The 18,002-nt window shown below is 35.2% G+C and overlaps 2 protein-coding genes across 2 annotated transcripts in view; one reads left to right on the forward strand and one right to left on the reverse strand.

Moving 5' to 3' along the window:
• LOC105363478 (muscle LIM protein Mlp84B) overlaps nt 1-2,627 on the forward strand; it is a 29,807-nt gene extending 27,180 nt beyond the window's left edge. The window contains exon 9 of the mRNA XM_011501190.1: nt 1,741-2,627. Coding sequence (XP_011499492.1) covers nt 1,741-2,017 — 277 coding nt within the window. The 3' untranslated portion in view covers nt 2,018-2,627. The remainder of the gene's footprint in view (nt 1-1,740) is intronic.
• A 5,955-nt stretch (nt 2,628-8,582) lies between these two features.
• The window catches only part of LOC105363479 (paired mesoderm homeobox protein 2A), a 35,250-nt gene continuing 25,830 nt past the window's right edge, over nt 8,583-18,002 (reverse strand). Inside the window, exon 3 of the mRNA XM_011501191.1 lies at nt 8,583-9,095. Coding sequence (XP_011499493.1) covers nt 8,625-9,095 — 471 coding nt within the window. The 3' untranslated portion in view covers nt 8,583-8,624. The remainder of the gene's footprint in view (nt 9,096-18,002) is intronic.

Below are 18,002 nucleotides of genomic sequence, written 5' to 3' on the forward strand. Positions count from 1 at the left end.
TCCGATCGCCACTATTAACCACGTCGTCCTTCCACGAGATAATCGCTCGAGCTGCCTGATTCGCTCCAGTCTCGTCGAGTGTATTATTGGCACTTGTCGATCACTTGGCAGCGATTCAGGTTGACTTATTCGCGACTGTCTTACTACGTTACTCTCGACCCTTGAGTTTCGGCAAAAATTCCATCGAGCCAATTGGCCTTCGTCAATTGGGCTCGAAGATGAACGCCAGTCGTCCAAAATATATAACATAATCGGTAAGTGGGCCGTGGTGGCCTTCACCACGGACTCCAAAGAAATTAATGCCGATCTAACGTATTCACCACCCGCGTCCCGTTAAAGTGTTATTATTTTGGAAATGCTACGTTCAAGTTTAATTTTCAGAGAAACTAGCCAGTAAGCAATTAATACGCAATTAAGAATCATTATACCGGTTGAAATTATAAATGTCGTTGAGACGGGAGGTACAGCTGTCCAGGAAGTGCAGTTTGTAATTGACTTTCGTTTGTTTCAAATCTCAAGAAGCAAAATGTAGCGACCATACATAGTCAGCAGGTTCATAGTAGTAGGTGAAAAATCCAGATTATAGTTTAAATGGTTAGAAACTACTTAAGCTTAAGTTTGTAAGAGCGAGCCTAAATTTTATGTGCCAGTATCATCCGATTAATCAAATAATCTTTATTGCTCGTATTATTATAACCGTGCTTGAGCTTAGTCGATATAGATGAATACCGATTAGACGTCGATCGAAGATGGCTTAGATGTTTACGAATGAAAACCTGCACGTCAGCAAATGATGGACTGAAAATGTGTCATCCCTCTGCATGTATATTTTTACTTGTATTTGCCAATTTTGTTTGCAATTATATCTGACGATAGTACTTGTTGATGTTATGTAACCGTAGATACGAGCATTTTCCAAGCTTAGACCATTTGATCGAATAAACGAAGAAAAGCTCTTGTTTCAATGTCAAAGTAACAAAGCTGATTTTAATTCAGCGACAAGTAGTTCCAATGAATGACGATGATGGCGGATGAGGCAATGACGGAGAAAGTTTTAAAGACGGAGAGAGAGAGAGAGAGAGAGAGAGAGAGAGAGAGAGAGAGAGAGAGAGAGAGAGAGAGAGAGAGAGAGCGAGAGAGAGAGCGAGAGAGAGAGAGAGAGAGAAAGAGAGAGAGAAAGAGAGAGAGAGAGAGTAAAAGAGTGTTAGAGAGGGTGACAGGTAGAGTTAGAGAGAAAGAGTGAGAGAAAGTAAGGGAGAGTCAGAGAGAAAGAGTGAGAGAAAGTGAGGGAGAGACAGAGAGAAAGAGTGACAAAGATTGAGAGAGAGTGTGAGAGAGTGAGGGAGAGTCAGAGAGAAAAAGTGAGAGAAAGTGAGGGAGAGACAGAGAGAAAGAGTGACAAAGATTGAGAGAGAGTGTGAGAGAGAGAGATAGAGATAGAGAGAGAGAGAGAGAGAGAGAGAGAGTAAAAGAGAGTGAGTGTGCGTGTGTGTGCGCGTGCGCGTGCGTGTGCGTGCGTGAGCCCACGTTGGAGAGCGACTGTGTTGAGAAAGGCTGTGAGGGAGAGCTATTCTTTCATTGCTACGTAGAGAATCTCCAATAGAGCATGCGCCCCGAGTTTGAATAGAATCTAGGACCAGTGAGGTCTCGATACATATAGCCCAGTCGAGGCTCAATCCTTCCCCAAACCCAATAAATATTGTTAAAAATACTAATAAAGTTTAATTGCCCGTCATCCAGCAACGACCCCAAGCCCGATCTTGGCCAAAAGCGAAACGACGGACACGGCTGCTCGCGCTGCGGCTACCCGGTCTACGCCGCCGAGCAGATGATCTCGAAGAACCGCGTGTGGCACAAGAGGTGCTTCAACTGCGGTGCCTGCCATCGTTCCCTCGACTCCACGAACCTCAACGACGCGCCCGACGGCGATATCTACTGCCGCGGCTGCTACGGTAGGAACTTCGGCCCCAAGGGCGTCGGCTTCGGCATGGGGGCGGGCACCCTCACGATGGCCTAGTGCCACCAACCTAGGACCACCATCACGAGCAACCACCGGCGCATCCACGACTTTCGCTCTCGACCCATTTCAGACTCACTCACCCACACGACTACACGTAAGCGCGGGGGCGCGCGCGAGAACAATTTCCTTTCCGACAGACCAACTGTGCAAGGACCAACGACCGACGAGCTCGAACCTACTTTCGATTCCCAATTTAGCGGCCATATTAGCCGCGCGACCATTAGCCTTACGCATTACGCAACCAAGGTCCTTCTGTCCCACCTTATCACGTCCCACCGATTCTTCTTACTTTAATGCCTCGAGGATAGGCTTCAACGAGCGAATCGTTCTCAAGCGCATCGATTCATTCATTCCACGATGGTCCTTTCACCATTGTCGGAAATAAATGTAACGGAACGCACAACGTGACTCTCTAGCCAACGAAATACGCCGCTACCGTTACATTAGACTGGCCAGCTGTGCAAACTATCTTCACCGTCGAATGTTAAATGTCAAATGACAATGGTTTCTTAATTATCGATGTACTTTCGTGTCTAAACAACAAAGCATCCAACGTACGAATAATGAAGCGATGAAAGAGACGCGACCGGTTAACGCCACCACGTCGCTGTAACGTATCACCACTACCACCATCACATTGCTTTCGGTTAATTCGTGGACACTTGCGCCCGGCCATAATGGAGACGATATTACGCAATACACGCGCACGGGCACGCACAAGCATGCGTACAACCCGCTTACGCCAGCGCGCGCGCCCACTACCGCGCGCGCCTACACATACACTAACACGAACACGAATACGCACAATTGTATTTAGGATACATAATTGATAAGTTACGTTGACGAATTCGAGCGACCTCGCGACGTACGAATCGCGAAAGAAAAACACTGTATTTTACTCATTATATATAAATATTATATTATATACATAATCCCCATCCCTCAAACCGACTTTTGGTTTTTATTCCCACCGATATCCAATCTATTAAATATTGATATATTATAATAATATCTCGACATTGTTATGTCAGAAACGGCCCATGCAACCAAAAAATGAGCAAAGGTGATTAGGGATGAAATGCTTTAGGGAAGAGGAGGAATATGTTGTATTGATTTTAATCTTACATTATAATGTGGTAAAAATGAAAAGTTTAATTAACGAACGACCCTATCTAAAATTCATTCGAGATCTATATTAATATATGCATACATATATTATACGAACTCTATACAAGAAATCTAGTAGAACCTACAATAATCACTCCATTATTAATTAGGACTATATAGGCGTATTTGAAATAATGGGAGGCTTTAAATTTTAAAATATTCCACTGACTGAAAATTCAATATTCAACGAAGGTAACGGAAGTTATATATTTTAATAAATATATATATATATATATATATATATATATATATGCGAATAATATAGTAATACAATGTTTCAAACCTTCAATAATGGGATATTTTTTAATTAAAATTATATATCTTTCCATTCTTATTTAAAAAAAAATAAAATTGTATTTAATTGTTATTATTATGAGTGTATTCTCATAAACTAGCGTGAGTATCGTTTTTTTTTTTTTTTTTTTTTTTTTTTTTTTTTTTTTTTTTTTTTTACTTAGGTCTTTCCGTACGTTCTACGGGATTTTTTCTACAGGGAACTATTATATTTATGACCGATTCGTCAAAATTTCAAAGGAATAAAGGAGTCTCGCGATTCATAATCAACAAAAGACTACGCGATAACGAAAAAAGAAAAACAAAAGCAACGCCTCAAAATCATAAACATATCTCATCATTCGCTTTATTTAATCTTCACTTCTGTTCAATAAGTTTCTTTTTCTTTTGATTGGTTTTCTCATACACATCACGCCGTTTTACATATTAGTATCGAAATTTTTTTTCTCTTTATTTTATTCTCAATTTTATTCCCTTTAAATGCCTTCATTATTATATTTATTTTTCCTCTTTCTTTTTCGATAGAATAACAACGAATAATGACTATTGACTAGCCTTTAATCTATCACTGTCTATCCAGTATGAATAATTCGTCGCATTCATTCATAGCAAAATTATCACAGTTTCGACGGCCAAAAAATACTTCATTGTACAGTGCACGACAAAATCTCGAGATAATAATGATAACGCGCGGTGTTCGACAATTTTGCACTATTTCCCCTTTAATTTACTTTATCTTAAAAGAAAAAAAAAGAAGAAAAAAAAGAAGAAAAAAACTCGAATACGTCGAGTAGGAAAATGCAAAGATTCTACGAAATATTTTTCATATTTTGGATCGTTCAATATCATTTTAGTTGTTAATGATTTATTGCCGATTTATAATTATAATGGCTATTGATAATTTATTATACTATTTGTTTGGCGAGGATTTATGACTCCCGAATGTTAAAAAAAAAATAAAAAAAAAAAAAAATAAAAAAAAATAAAAAAAATAAAAAAATAAAAAAGTGAAAATTCAGAATGTCGCTTTTTTTTCACTGCTCGTTGCCATTGCAATTTTCTTGGAACTGTCGTCACTGTCGCCGTTCGCTAAAAAGTACTGAAATAAATAAAATTCAAAAGTCATTGTATCGTTGTCGTTATATACCTTTAATAATACACTAAATGATAAATTTGATAAATTGCACTGGTAACTATTGCATTGTACGTATATCATCTCATCAAGAGCATATTTCATGTAACTACGAATAAGAATGAGAATTGATTTATTTAAAATAAATATACCAACAAAATAAGGGAAATTGATTGCGTTTTATTTATGACAACCTGATGCAGCTTAATTGCTTTATAATTTATTGATTTTACATTTATCGATGTTGGATAAAATGAAAGAAAAAATTTAGTTTAGAAATATAAATAAAACACAAAAAATTTGTATTAATAAGTTGTTGAAAATGCTGAAATCGTTAAAATTTCACCTATTTGTTAATCTCAATTGCAAACAATACCTTAAAGGGTTCACACGTAATTAGCTAAATAAAATACAAATTCCTATGTTTTTGAGAATTTGAATTTGATTTAAAATAGTTTTACAATGCTTCAATTAGATTAAAATTTTAATCTATTAGTATAAAAAATCACGTTCGACGCTAAAATAAAATAAAAAATTATGCTCAACATTTGGTCACGAGCGAATGATATTAAAATCAATGAAAGAGTAAGAATGATAAAGTATTGTCATATTTATAATTTAATCAATGGAGGAAATATTACGTAAATTTGACAGCTCTCAAGTACTTCAAGTTTGTAAATATTCTCATATTGTCATATTGACGTTAATAAATGTATCGATTATATTAAATATTTTTATTGCATTATATAATATAATGCATATTATATATATGTGTATATATATATATATATATGATATGTATATATATATATATTCATATATATTCATATAAATTCATATAAATGCATATACTAATAAATGATTTATTTATTGAAAATGTTTGTAATGTGAAAAAGTAAATACGAGGTAAAATGAATATACAAGATTTGCATGTCGTTGAATGTCTTGACTATTTCATGAAATTATAAAGATGCTTTACCCTTATGCACGTCGCTCGTTCATGAAATATTGAGTAGGTTTGGGTTAAAAGAAAAATGAATATGGTGTAAAACACTAATTTCATATATTTATAGCAACAACTGTACAAGTTCCAGTCACACATAATAATATACTTAATAATAATTAACCTTAATTTTTGGACGCCGCCGTTGCTTCATTTTCTATTGCACGCATCACTTTAGGATTCGTACTGAGAAAAGGCAAATAAATGTTTATATGTGCTAGCGACATCGTTTGGCACTTTGGACGTGAATACGATTGACAAGCGAATTAATTATTCGATATATCATAACTTCTATACACAGATAAACTTATTTTTAATTATATAAAAATATATTTCTAACCGAATAATATAATTATAATAAAATAATTCAGATGACTTTCTTATTTATTAAGTAATCTCTCTTCAACTTATTTTCGATGTGAATATTGTTGAACAAATGTGCTTTTTAATTGTCACATGAAAATCAATCAATTAGCAAACAACGATTATCACATCATTCAATATTATACTATTGGTTATTATTTTTCATTGTAAAATGTCTGTTAAATTATGAGTAAAAATTAATGACGTAAATGAAATTGAAACAATTTTTAAAAGAATAAATATTGTATAATACAATTTTTGCGAATCCCAAGTTCATTACATATTACAGTTTTAGACTATGTCTTTAAGATATTTCAATAAATATTCAATATATTAATTTTTACGATCATACAGTCACGGCAAAAATTTCGTTTCGGTAATTTTTAAGGGTGCTGTAGTATATAGTAAATACTATACATTTTATTATATGGAAGGAATTACAATCTCGCCAGAGCGTAAGCTACTTTTTCATCATTTTCTTTTATAAAAGAGATCTACGCTTACAGTAAAACTTACCTAAATAACAATTAACTTTATCATGCATTTAATTGTTTGAAATTATGTTTACAAAAACTGAGAATCATCATTAGATTCTCATTTCACTAATATACAAGGAGACTTTTAATATACAATATATCTCTGTGAAACAAATTAATTGAAGTTGAGAACAAAATTTATACATTTAAGGAACTTCATTATAATGGGATTATAATATTATTATTATAAAATTCATTGTTTTGTCATACGAAATTTTTCATACGATATAGTATAGATGAAAGAAATTCCCAAACATATAAAATACAAAATGAGAAATATAAAATCATTGATATTAAATAAGAAAATTGTTATGTTTTATTTATTTATTTATTTATTTATTTATTTATTTATTTATTTATTTATTTATTTATTTATTTATTTATTTATTTATTTATTTATTTATTTATTTATTTATTTATTTATTTATTTATTTATTTATTTATTTATTTATTTATTTATTTATTTATTTATTTATTTATTTATTTATTTATTTATTTATTTATTTATTTATTTATTTATTTATTTATTTATTTATTTATTTATTTATTTATTTATTTATTTATTTATTTATTTATTTATTTATTTATTTATTTATTTATTTATTTATTTATTTATTTATTTATTTATTTATTTATTTATTTATTTATTTATTTATTTATTTATTTATTTATTTATTTATTTATTTATTTATTTATTTATTTATTTATTTATTTATTTATTTATTTATTTATTTATTTATTTATTTATTTATTTATTTATTTATTTATTTATTTATTTATTTATTTATTTATTTATTTATTTATTTATTTATTTATTTATTTATTTATTTATTTATTTATTTATTTATTTATTTTTTTTTTTTTCATATATAAAACAATTTTATTTATTTTGGATTTTTTTATGTATTTAGTCATATTGAAAGTGAAAATTTAATACGCTAATGAAATTACGTGTAATTTTGTTATTATTCGATTTAATAATTAGACATCTATTATAAAAATGTAAAGAAAAAATTATGATCGTATATTATTACAATATATTCGTTGGAATATTAATTAAATGTTAATCATATTTCGAAGGCTGAAATATCGTATCAAATTATATTAGGAAAATAATAAATCGATAATTAACAAGCTAATTAAGTCCTCATTATCCTCAGCACGAATCCTTAATCGGTCTAGCGACAAAAACGACTATATGTACAATGTTAGATGCGCTTTCTTATATTATTATCTCGAAAACTCATTGAGACAGATACTTCGATGCTTTAGCGAATAATATTCTATAATTATTAATAAATTAGCGTAATAAAATTTTTGCGCTCTTTATTTAATGAAGCGAATTTTCTTTTATTGAATGGAAGAAAATTTAAACGAATCATTTTATAATATGTAAATCATAATAGATGATTTGATTTTATTACACTTGTTGCTGAAATATCGAAGCTATAATTTATCGATAATTTACATTAAATCTTTTATATATATTGTTATGTGATGAACGTAGTTCTGTATTTATTATATGCTTGAAATTTACTTAAAAACTGATATGCAAAGCTTACTTCGTGCTACCATAAATGTAAAATCACGAAATCAGTTTATACGTATGGATTATCCGACATTTGCGCACGTTAAATCGATTTACCTTAATAATATCAAACCCAATTAACAAAAGCAATAAAAAGCCAATTTATTTGTATGAAAATTTACAAGAAAAAGCCGATGTCGTCTATTCGCTAAAGCCTATACGAAGTTATCGTAATTCGAGGAATATTCATTTGACGAAAAATTCCATAAAGTCTAACCTTATTCGTAAATCGCACGTATTCGTCGAGCTCGAACGCATCAGCAGAGTGCGTCAACAGACGAAGAAAAAAAAGGTATTCCAATAACCTGCGATAAGCGAATGGTTATACGATAAGGTCGATTAGTCAATAGGGGACGCTTCGGACCTCGATTATTCATCTTCCGAATGCAAAGTCTCGCGATCGCCTAACCTCGCCGGAAACGAGCATTCGTCTCATCGTCCCGCGACTTCCGCGAACATCCTCGCGAACATCGACAGGAAATTAATGGACTGTAGACGTCAGGTGCCCTCGAGAAGTATCTTCAATAGAGATTCGCCGTCTTGAGAGGCAGGGGATCGAGGAGATAGGGCGGGAGAGCCGCGGAGAAGGGCCGAGGACTGCATGAACCCCAGGCACCGCCACCCACCCGCCCGTTGGGCGAATTTCCCGTGTCCCCGGTGTGGGCCTCGCTGTGCTGGTGTTGCTGTTGCTGCTGTTGCTGTTGCTGCTGTTGCTGCTGTTGCTGCTGTTGCTGCTGTTGCTGCTGGTGCTTGACACTAAGCAGATTCTGATTGGCGATTGGTTTCACTTCTGTATTACTGCTCGGTGGGGTTGCTGGGCTACGGGGCGAGTGACCCTCGGCTTTCACGTTACCGGACAGTGGACTGGGAGCCCCACCCCCTGCGGATGAGCCTCCGTCGATAGTTGAGCCTCCGGACTGCGAGGATCCGGACTTTTGCTGGGCGAGACGCTCCTGCTTGCGAAATTTGGCGCGACGATTTTGGAACCAAACCTGCAATTAGAAACAAACTTTCCTTGGCAATTGTTCTCCAATTAGGCTTGCGTACTTAACGAAAAAGTGATCAATGTCAAGGCGCTGGGAAATCTTTTTATTGTCTTTTAAATATGATTAGCTGAAAGTTTCAATTGTTTATCTGCATATAAAATTCCTGGTACAGTATACCTATACTATACACTAGTATACTATTATTTATATATATATGTATACATTTTATAATATAAACTTACATCGATCTGGCCCCGTTATCGAAGAAGTTTTAACACAAAACAAACGTCTTCCGTTAGACATTAATTAGAAATAATAAATTTAATTTATCAATTATTTATTCATTGTCAATTAGTGTTCGATAATAAATACATTTTGTTGGATGAAATATCTTATTGTCAAATACATTTATATTATGCACTGTATTATAACTAACTAAATGCTTGCTAACAATTTATTTCCTCGAAACTTAAATATATTATGACAAGACACAATACCTGCTTCTTTAGAATTTCATTAATAATTGAAACCTACAATTTTCGATAATTTCAGAGGAGTTCCACAACACAAACAGCTAATTTCTATATCAACTTCATTATGTATCGCATTTGGCCTGTATGTACTGTTAAATTATTTAACTGACACATATGCCTAATAATTAATAATATGCAAATTAATAATGCAGAATAATTTCATCACCTCAGTATCCGAAAGTACCAAAGAAATAATAGATGCACGTACTTTTCGTATTAATAACATGTAAGTAGCGTGTGAATGAATATAGTGCAAAACTATTTAAGTCGTGTATTTGTCACTCAGTTCTCAAACGCAAGAAACTTGAAATTAATTTTTTTAACAATACTGCCAAGTCATTTCATTAGTTAAAAGTACTTCATTAAAAATATAGAAATAGACTTATTATTAATAAGCAATTACAATTAAATAATTAAAGATGTAATTTGATTGTTGAAAAATAACATTATAATTCCGACTTACAAGAATATAAGAATAAAGCTCATAACAAAAATTGCGCACATTAACGTCGCAAATTTTTCAATAACAAGTCAATTGGGCGACCAATTTCAAGCTAAGAATGAAGCGGAAGATTTTTCTAAAAGTTTTTCCAACCATCTTTGTAACGATAAGAGATGGTCCATCCTTCGTTATCGCAAAACCACGTTATTGCCACCATCGCCAACCCTCTCCCCCGCCCCCTCCCGCCAACGTGCTCTGGCCGCGCTCCCGCCCCGACCGTCATGCGTCGACCTATCTGCCCCTTCTTCAATGGTTCCCTCGACAATCGCGCGCAGAATGTAATTGGCTGACCCGAGCCACGACCGTGTCTAGCAAATGAAATATTTAACAAATAAAACAAACGAAACATTCGCCCTCTCACATACGTGGTGAGCTGCATGTTAAAGCAGTGGATTTGTGTTTGCTTAAGCGCTCGTCTGGACGGTCAACTCACTCTATGTACACACACTGAGTGTATGTACACTCACGACTATGCTCTAGCATCCCTTTTCCCTCTTTTCATTCGCTGGCGCTACTCTGCATGCTACCTTCTTTTTCTTTATAATTTTTCATCGCCAGTAAAACCTCCCCGTACGAGCTACGATAATTTATGTCAATCTTTTCCTTACCTACCTCGTTTTAAAACACCGCAAGTTTGTTCATACTTCTTATTCTACAATATTATTCCTAAATTTCTTCTTTTAAATTAATACTATTGTACTGATAAGAATTCTTAGTAAGGACTTAGTATATTTAAAATGTACTTAAAAACTTATGATTATTATAGCAATTAAAATAGTAATTACAATACTGTCATGTTTATGTCTACTATATACTTTTATACATTTCGGTTGTCTGTATTAATGCGTATATCAGATAAGATATTCCAAAACTAAATGTAATCCTATAAATTTTATTCTCATAGAATTTTATAATGCATTTATGTGATTTCTCGTGTTAAGTTATATATCGTTAAATATCTTCATAATGATTCTCATAGCTTTTAACGTTTAACGTTAAAAATTACATAAAATGTCATCGACGATATAATGAATATTCGACAAATGACTTAAAAGAGCCATAAATCTTAAAATCTCAATCCTTATTCTAATTACAAATTAAAAATAGAGTAATTACATAAAATAACAACTCGATAATAGAAAAAAATTTGATTATTTATAAATTATATAAAAATTTTGAATTAATAAATACTTTAATATTGGTTATTATTGACAAAATAGTAAAGTGTAGCGATAAACAATTATTTAATGAATGCATGTGCTATTGAAAGGCTCTTATCATCAATTTGGACAAATCCAAATTTCATTTCTATGACATCTAATAGACTGTTGATTGAAGAGTTCTGATTTTTTCTGAAAGCTTATCTTGACCAAAAAAAATATATATATAAAATGAAATGAAATATAATAAACTACTTAATAATCAAGAAACAATAAAAAATATAGAGCAATAAAATTTATCGAATAGTAGATATCAATTTATACGTCATTTCATATGATCCAATAAAGATTTAATATATATATATATATATATATATATATTATATTTCATAATATGCGACGGAGTAAGATTTTACGATAAATTTCGCTAATATTATTTTTATATTATTACTAGAGTTACATGAAGCATTTAACAGATATGACATAAGTTCGTGACACATATTATTTATTATAAAAATTGTTTTTGTATGTCATTAATTGGCTTTTTTATTTCTTTTCTTTTTTTTTTTTTTTTTTTAATGCGAAAGACCTATTAATTAATGAATGACACAATTAATAATAGATGAAATGACACGAAGCTCATTGGTACGATATTCATCATAGTTTCGTCGTAAGTATATCGATTAAAACGACATGTTACTTACAAATTCTTCACGACGCCGACACTGTCAAAATTATTCCCAATGTCGAGCTTTAAGAGCGCAAAACGTCCCGTTCATTATTCATCAAGATTTTCGAGCGAACGGCTACTCTCTCCCCCCTCAGTCCCCACCGCCGCCATCGCCAATCGAGGCGTCCGCTCCTGGCTAACGACTGGACCGTTTCGCTTCACTGTACAGATCGACTCAACAGAATGACGAATTGACACACAGCGTGATGAACGTGATTACCCTTTCCATATATGGCAAACATCGGTTATTGGATTTTTATCAGCCTCGGCTTTTCATTCCTGTCCCTTTTCTACGCGACCGTTCCCTTTTTGCCCGAAATTCTCGTACGACACTCCAACTCTATCGAGGCCCAGCCATTTTCACAATTCTACAGAGACTTGAAATCTCGTTATTCGTTTTTAATTTATTTATGTCTTTTAAAATGGAAAAGTTTCATCTCCTCATGCAATAAGACGGACTATGAAAAGGTTCGTGCGAAATGGCACGCCAAAGACGATGATATTCAAGGCCAAATGTACGCTCGTCAAGAATAACGTATACACAACTCGCATAGATAGAGAATTAAATTTTTCAATAACTGTATGACGATGCATCGATATTCGCTGTCCAGCATCCATTGTCGACAACACTACAATATCCGCATAAGACGTATAATTCCGTGTCAATTAAATATCGAGCGCACTATCAGCATGATCCAGCCCTTTCAGCAAATAGAGCAATAAAAGCGATTGGCCTTACCGAACCAACAAGCATCGACGTTCGCTCAAAATTCGATCGCTTGAACAAGCGTTTTGAACTCGCTCGTTCCATTGGTCCTCTCGGCCGAGATCACCGGAAGCGAAATTCCCGAAGGGTGAAGAGGCGAGTGGCAAGTCAGCGGGTGCGGCTCATGCATATAAATGAAGCTTGCGGTCACGAGTATTAAGGGTTACGGTGCGGTTCCTACTGTTCCTAATGCATCCGCGGCTTGGCGCCTCACCAACCTCGTTTTCCCCACTTAGAGGCAACGAAGTAACAAAGGTGAATGCCTACGACGGCCGTCCACATCAATTCAAATTCAAATTCAAATTCAAATTCAAATTCAAATTCAATTTTTGCACATCTTTCAACGAGGCCATAATTTATGTGGCAAACCTTTTTTGAAAATTAGTCTTATTAAAGTTACAATCTTAATTTTATATTTAGCCAATGAATTTTTCCAAACGATATTCCATATAAACCATACGATATTCCATTCGAATATTGCTAATGTGAAAAAAATACCGGCATTTATAGCCATTAAAATACAGAGTTGGCCAACGAGTTTATAAAACGGTCGATCCATTGTAACGGAATTATGTCGAACGTCAGCGCCAAATTACCGTTATAAGCCAAGAGAAAATAGCGACGTTAAAGAGTTGGAGTTTGAGCGTAACAAGTTGAGTTATAATTTTTCAACACGATACGTTTTATGTGGTCGATCGGTCACTATTAAAGGGACATCTAAATATACCGAGCCACAGAATTTTCTTTAATGTCAACGTCAGGTATGTTTTGCGGATTGCAAAAGGTGCTCGAAATCATTTGAAGGCTCGAATATCCGTGACGCGAACGTAGGCGGCGGAGATTTGGTGGATAAAGCTGCACGACGGAAAGGAAAAGCATCGCTCATTGGACCTGCGTGAGATAAGACTCGAGGATCCTTCGTCCTTCCACTCACGATCAAACATCTTCCAAGGTCAACGGAAAATTCGCTTGCTCCAGCGAATTGGACGTGGGCTCCCCGTGTGTGGGTGTGTGGGTGTGCGGGTGCGCGGGCGTAAAGAGCTCGACATGTGCGGAGCTATGTGGGCGCGAGCGCTCTAACGCCGAGCAAATATAGTCGGGTCAAATAAAACGCGAGATTGTCGCGACAGATGTCGTCGGCGATGACGGATAAATATTTAATCAGGAGAAGAGCTGCATCTTCGCTCGCCCCGGAGAGTGGGACACGTTCGGCAGGAGCGCCGTAACATCTGCCAGCCATTGGGATCGACGACAGGTTTGGCGCGGGACAACGTTTTGCCATTGGAAAAGCCAGCGTTTGCGGTACGCAGGGATTAAGCCGAGCAAATGTGTATTCAATGGTAGAGAGGGGATCGCTCGCGTTTTCATAATACGACTGAGTGATGGACGAGGCGCTGGTGGAGAGAGCAGCCAGCCGAGCTGGTGTTTGGCATCCTACCTCTTTCGCCTGATTGACAGTGTGACGCCCGTGACGTAATGGCGGATGTCGGGGTTTGGCACTGCGGTTTAACGAGAGGCATTACGTAGGAGAGGGAAATTCCCGTAGGTTAATTATAGCTCGATCGAGATCGATCGAGATGAGCATCCGTCGCGAAAGGAGATCGTCGAACAATCACATCCTTCGCCCGTCCTCCGATATTTCTTCCTGCACTCGTCGAGCCGCCTTTCATTGTCAATTATATTGGCCATAATTGTACGTGAGTGATATTGGCAGGTTAAACAATTTATGACTTAGACCTACCCACTCGTGCACTCTTTTTAAAGAGACAAAATATTGACGTTAAAACGTTAACCTCCTATAGAATGAAATGAAAATTGCCAATTCCGTCTACACGAAATAAAATTTTAACATTTAAAATGGAGAAGGAAGATATTAACGAAAGCCAAATGTGCTTATATAACAATCCGAAGAATTGAAAGCAAATGCTCGCAACGCATGAAAAGACTCGAAGTTGCCAGTTGAGGCGAATAATGGCTTATCGGCATGCGCTCGCCGATTCCCTTCTCATTACGAATTCTAGACATGCATGGCCAGTCGGTGATTTCTGCTTCGTTGTTTACTCATTTCACTAGCCGAAGCTTTGATTTAACTTTTTCTCTTTGTGTTTGATTTTTTTTTTTTTTTTTTTTTTTTTTACCGCGGCTCAGCGCCCCCTACCTCTCCCATTGCTTTCTTACGCACCTTCTGCCATTGACCGGCTTTATCTATAATGGACCGCTTCGGTATTTATAACGTATTTCAATCCAAGTATTTCCTCTCGTTATATTTGGATTACTTTGCTATATAATGTACTTGAAATAGAAAAATAATATAGATAAATAAATACTAAAATAAATAAACGCTGATTTTGTGCATTTTTTTAGGTTTTTTGTTTTTGTTGGCAATTTGTTCGTATAGATTGGCTATCGATGTAAATCAAACAACCACGTATGATGATATTATATAATTGGCAGTCTCGTACATTCGTTCCCTCAACTCGCTTAAGTGCTTACTTAGCATTAAGTAAAATATCGACCGGTGATAAAGAGTAGAGTGCAAAGAGATAAAAGTTCATAGTCCGTGGAATGCAAGGAGTCTAAGATAAGCGACTATTGCATTTATAGTTGATTCATGTAAGAATTTTCGCTCCCGGTCAAACGGTCTCCCTCATTAATTTACAATGCAGATAGTAATAAAATCGTGAAATTTTACTTTCTTCCTATAGAGCAAACTACAAATTCATGTACCTAAGAAACAATATACTTTATTCGATGAAATTAACGCTCAACTACTTTACAAAATGAGAAGTCTTTAAAAATAATGGAATACTAATACAAAATAATGGAATACTAATGCAACGAGATAAAATTTGCGCGTTTCTACATTCGAAAATTCAATTACTATTGGATTCTTAGATGGCGTGAAAGTACAAATTGTTCTTACGAATACTCTATTAATAAATAAGCCAAACAGAGAAACGTACATACTTTATTTTGTCCTCGCATTAGCCGACCATTCAAATTATTATTAAACATATAGTTTGTAATTATTGGCCTAATATAATAGATAATAATTCGCGAATAGAAGAATATAGATGTCCTCGTTTATAAATACGTGTCATATTCAACGTAATGTCGCAATTATCGCAATGCGTACTACTAAACATGTGAATTGCACATAATGCCTTCTTAATTTAAAATCTTAATTCAACATGCAAATATGAATGTTCCGCTCTCCAAACACAGAGATCAGATAACCCAACTGAATATTGAGGGTGGAATTGGGGAGGGGGGGGGGAGAGCAAAAAACTGCAAGATGACAGATCATTATTTTGTAATGGACCCTCGGGCGCTTATTAAACCTCGACGGGTACATCTGTTAGAGCTTAATTCGATTATCCAGACTGGCACGACAACGCGTTACTACTACGTACGCCATTCTCGACTCTACCTTTCTCGCGAGGACGAATCTCGTGAATAATCGCCAACTCGTCGAATTTGACTTTCGCGCCTCGAATATTAATAAGCCTTATTGTCTTGTCTGACACTCCAAGCCTTACCTACGCCTGCTTGTATATTTTCCTTTACCCTCTATTTAAATAAGAATGCCCTCTCTCTCTCTCTCTCTCTCTCTCTCTCTCTCTCTCTCTCTCTCTCTCTCTATCTGCTCTATCTGCTCTATCTGCTCTATCTCACTCTCTACTCTCTGCTCTCTGCTCTCTGCTCTACTATCCGTGTGAGATTCGTTTAAATGTTTTTTTATGTTTGGAAAACCGATCGACACTGGTGCAAAATGTCGTGAGAATTTAAATAAAGCGATGGACGATGAACTGAACTTTCCAAGACTTTGCCAATCAATGTCTTTTCACAGTATCCGGAAAATTTCTCCACACTCAAACGTGTTTAATGCGCAGATACGCGATTAATTATTAATTGCATCCGGCAACGAGAGCCCGTGTAATGCACAGTAATTCACACGCACAAGGCTTCGTATCATTCAACCTAAAGGAAAATTTCTTTAGACCGTAGAGCCGCAAAAGCCAATTACGCATTTGTTACGGGATCGGGGATTTGGCCAGGATTCATTAAAACTAACTGGAGCCAGGATTTTTGATGAGGCCGAAATAGAGGGCGGTAATGCGTGTGATATGCCAAAGAAGATAATTCCCCAGGCCCTTGTGACCCAGAGCACCGGGACTCGTCATCGGGCACAGCAATTAACAAATTGCTCGGGCGGCACGCCAGGTCTCCTATGACTCGAGCTGATATCAATCCAATTAAGGGAAGGAGGACTTTAGGCTGCACCGAGAAGCGGCCGCTTGAGTCGAGCCAACGTCCACGAGATGATAATCGTCAGCTTTCAGTTTCGAGTCCGAAGGCCGTTACTCTATTACGTCACTTTTGCGAACTTATATTTCTCTCTCGTGATATCGGGAAGACTGCAATCTTCCTCCAAACTCATTTACGAAAACAACTTCAGATTGGAATGAGAATTTTGCGCATTCGAGTGTCCGTTATTTTCAAAAAAAAAAAAAAAAAAAAAAAAAAAAAAAAAAAAAAAATCATACAATGACAATAAGCCAATCCATATTATGATTAAATGTACATCTTTATGCCTTATATCTTTATTTCTATTAATAACATTCAAGCTGATAATTCTTCAGCTTTAATAGAATGCTTTGCCTCCTCTGCGTATCGACATAATTTAATGACCTTTTAACATCGATGTGATTTAACCAAGGATTTCTAATAATATTGCCTCACTTGTAAGTCGCAAAAGTAATTTCTCACCATAATACATGGGAAGGTATTTTGTATCGTATTGTTGTATGTATTGTTCGACTGTAGCTAGCTCTATACGATCAACGATCAAAACGGACTGGCATTTAAAGAAGGTAATTGCTATTGTTACTAAAGTTAATGGAACGCCAGCGCCGGGTTGGATGTAAGGGTAAACGTGCCCCTTAATGTTAAAATAGAGACAAATTTGAAATTTGAATAGTAAAATACGCATATTTTAATAATAAATGCGCATTATTTTGAATAAGGAAGAGAAAATAGGGCAGGTACACGGTAAAGTTCAAGTGTTTAGCAAATAGTAGGGTCGGCCTTTTCGCTCGCATCCATCATAGTCTTATAATTTCAATCACCTTGGCGTCGTGCTTTCGACACTCTGCACTCGCAGATAGGATGAAAGAAGAAAGGAAGTAAGGAAGTAAGGAAGGAAGGAAGGAAGGAAGGAA

The sequence above is a fragment of the Ceratosolen solmsi genome, unplaced genomic scaffold, assembly GCF_000503995.2.
Source record: "Ceratosolen solmsi marchali unplaced genomic scaffold, CerSol_1.0 scaffold57, whole genome shotgun sequence".
NCBI lineage: Eukaryota > Metazoa > Arthropoda > Insecta > Hymenoptera > Agaonidae > Ceratosolen > Ceratosolen solmsi.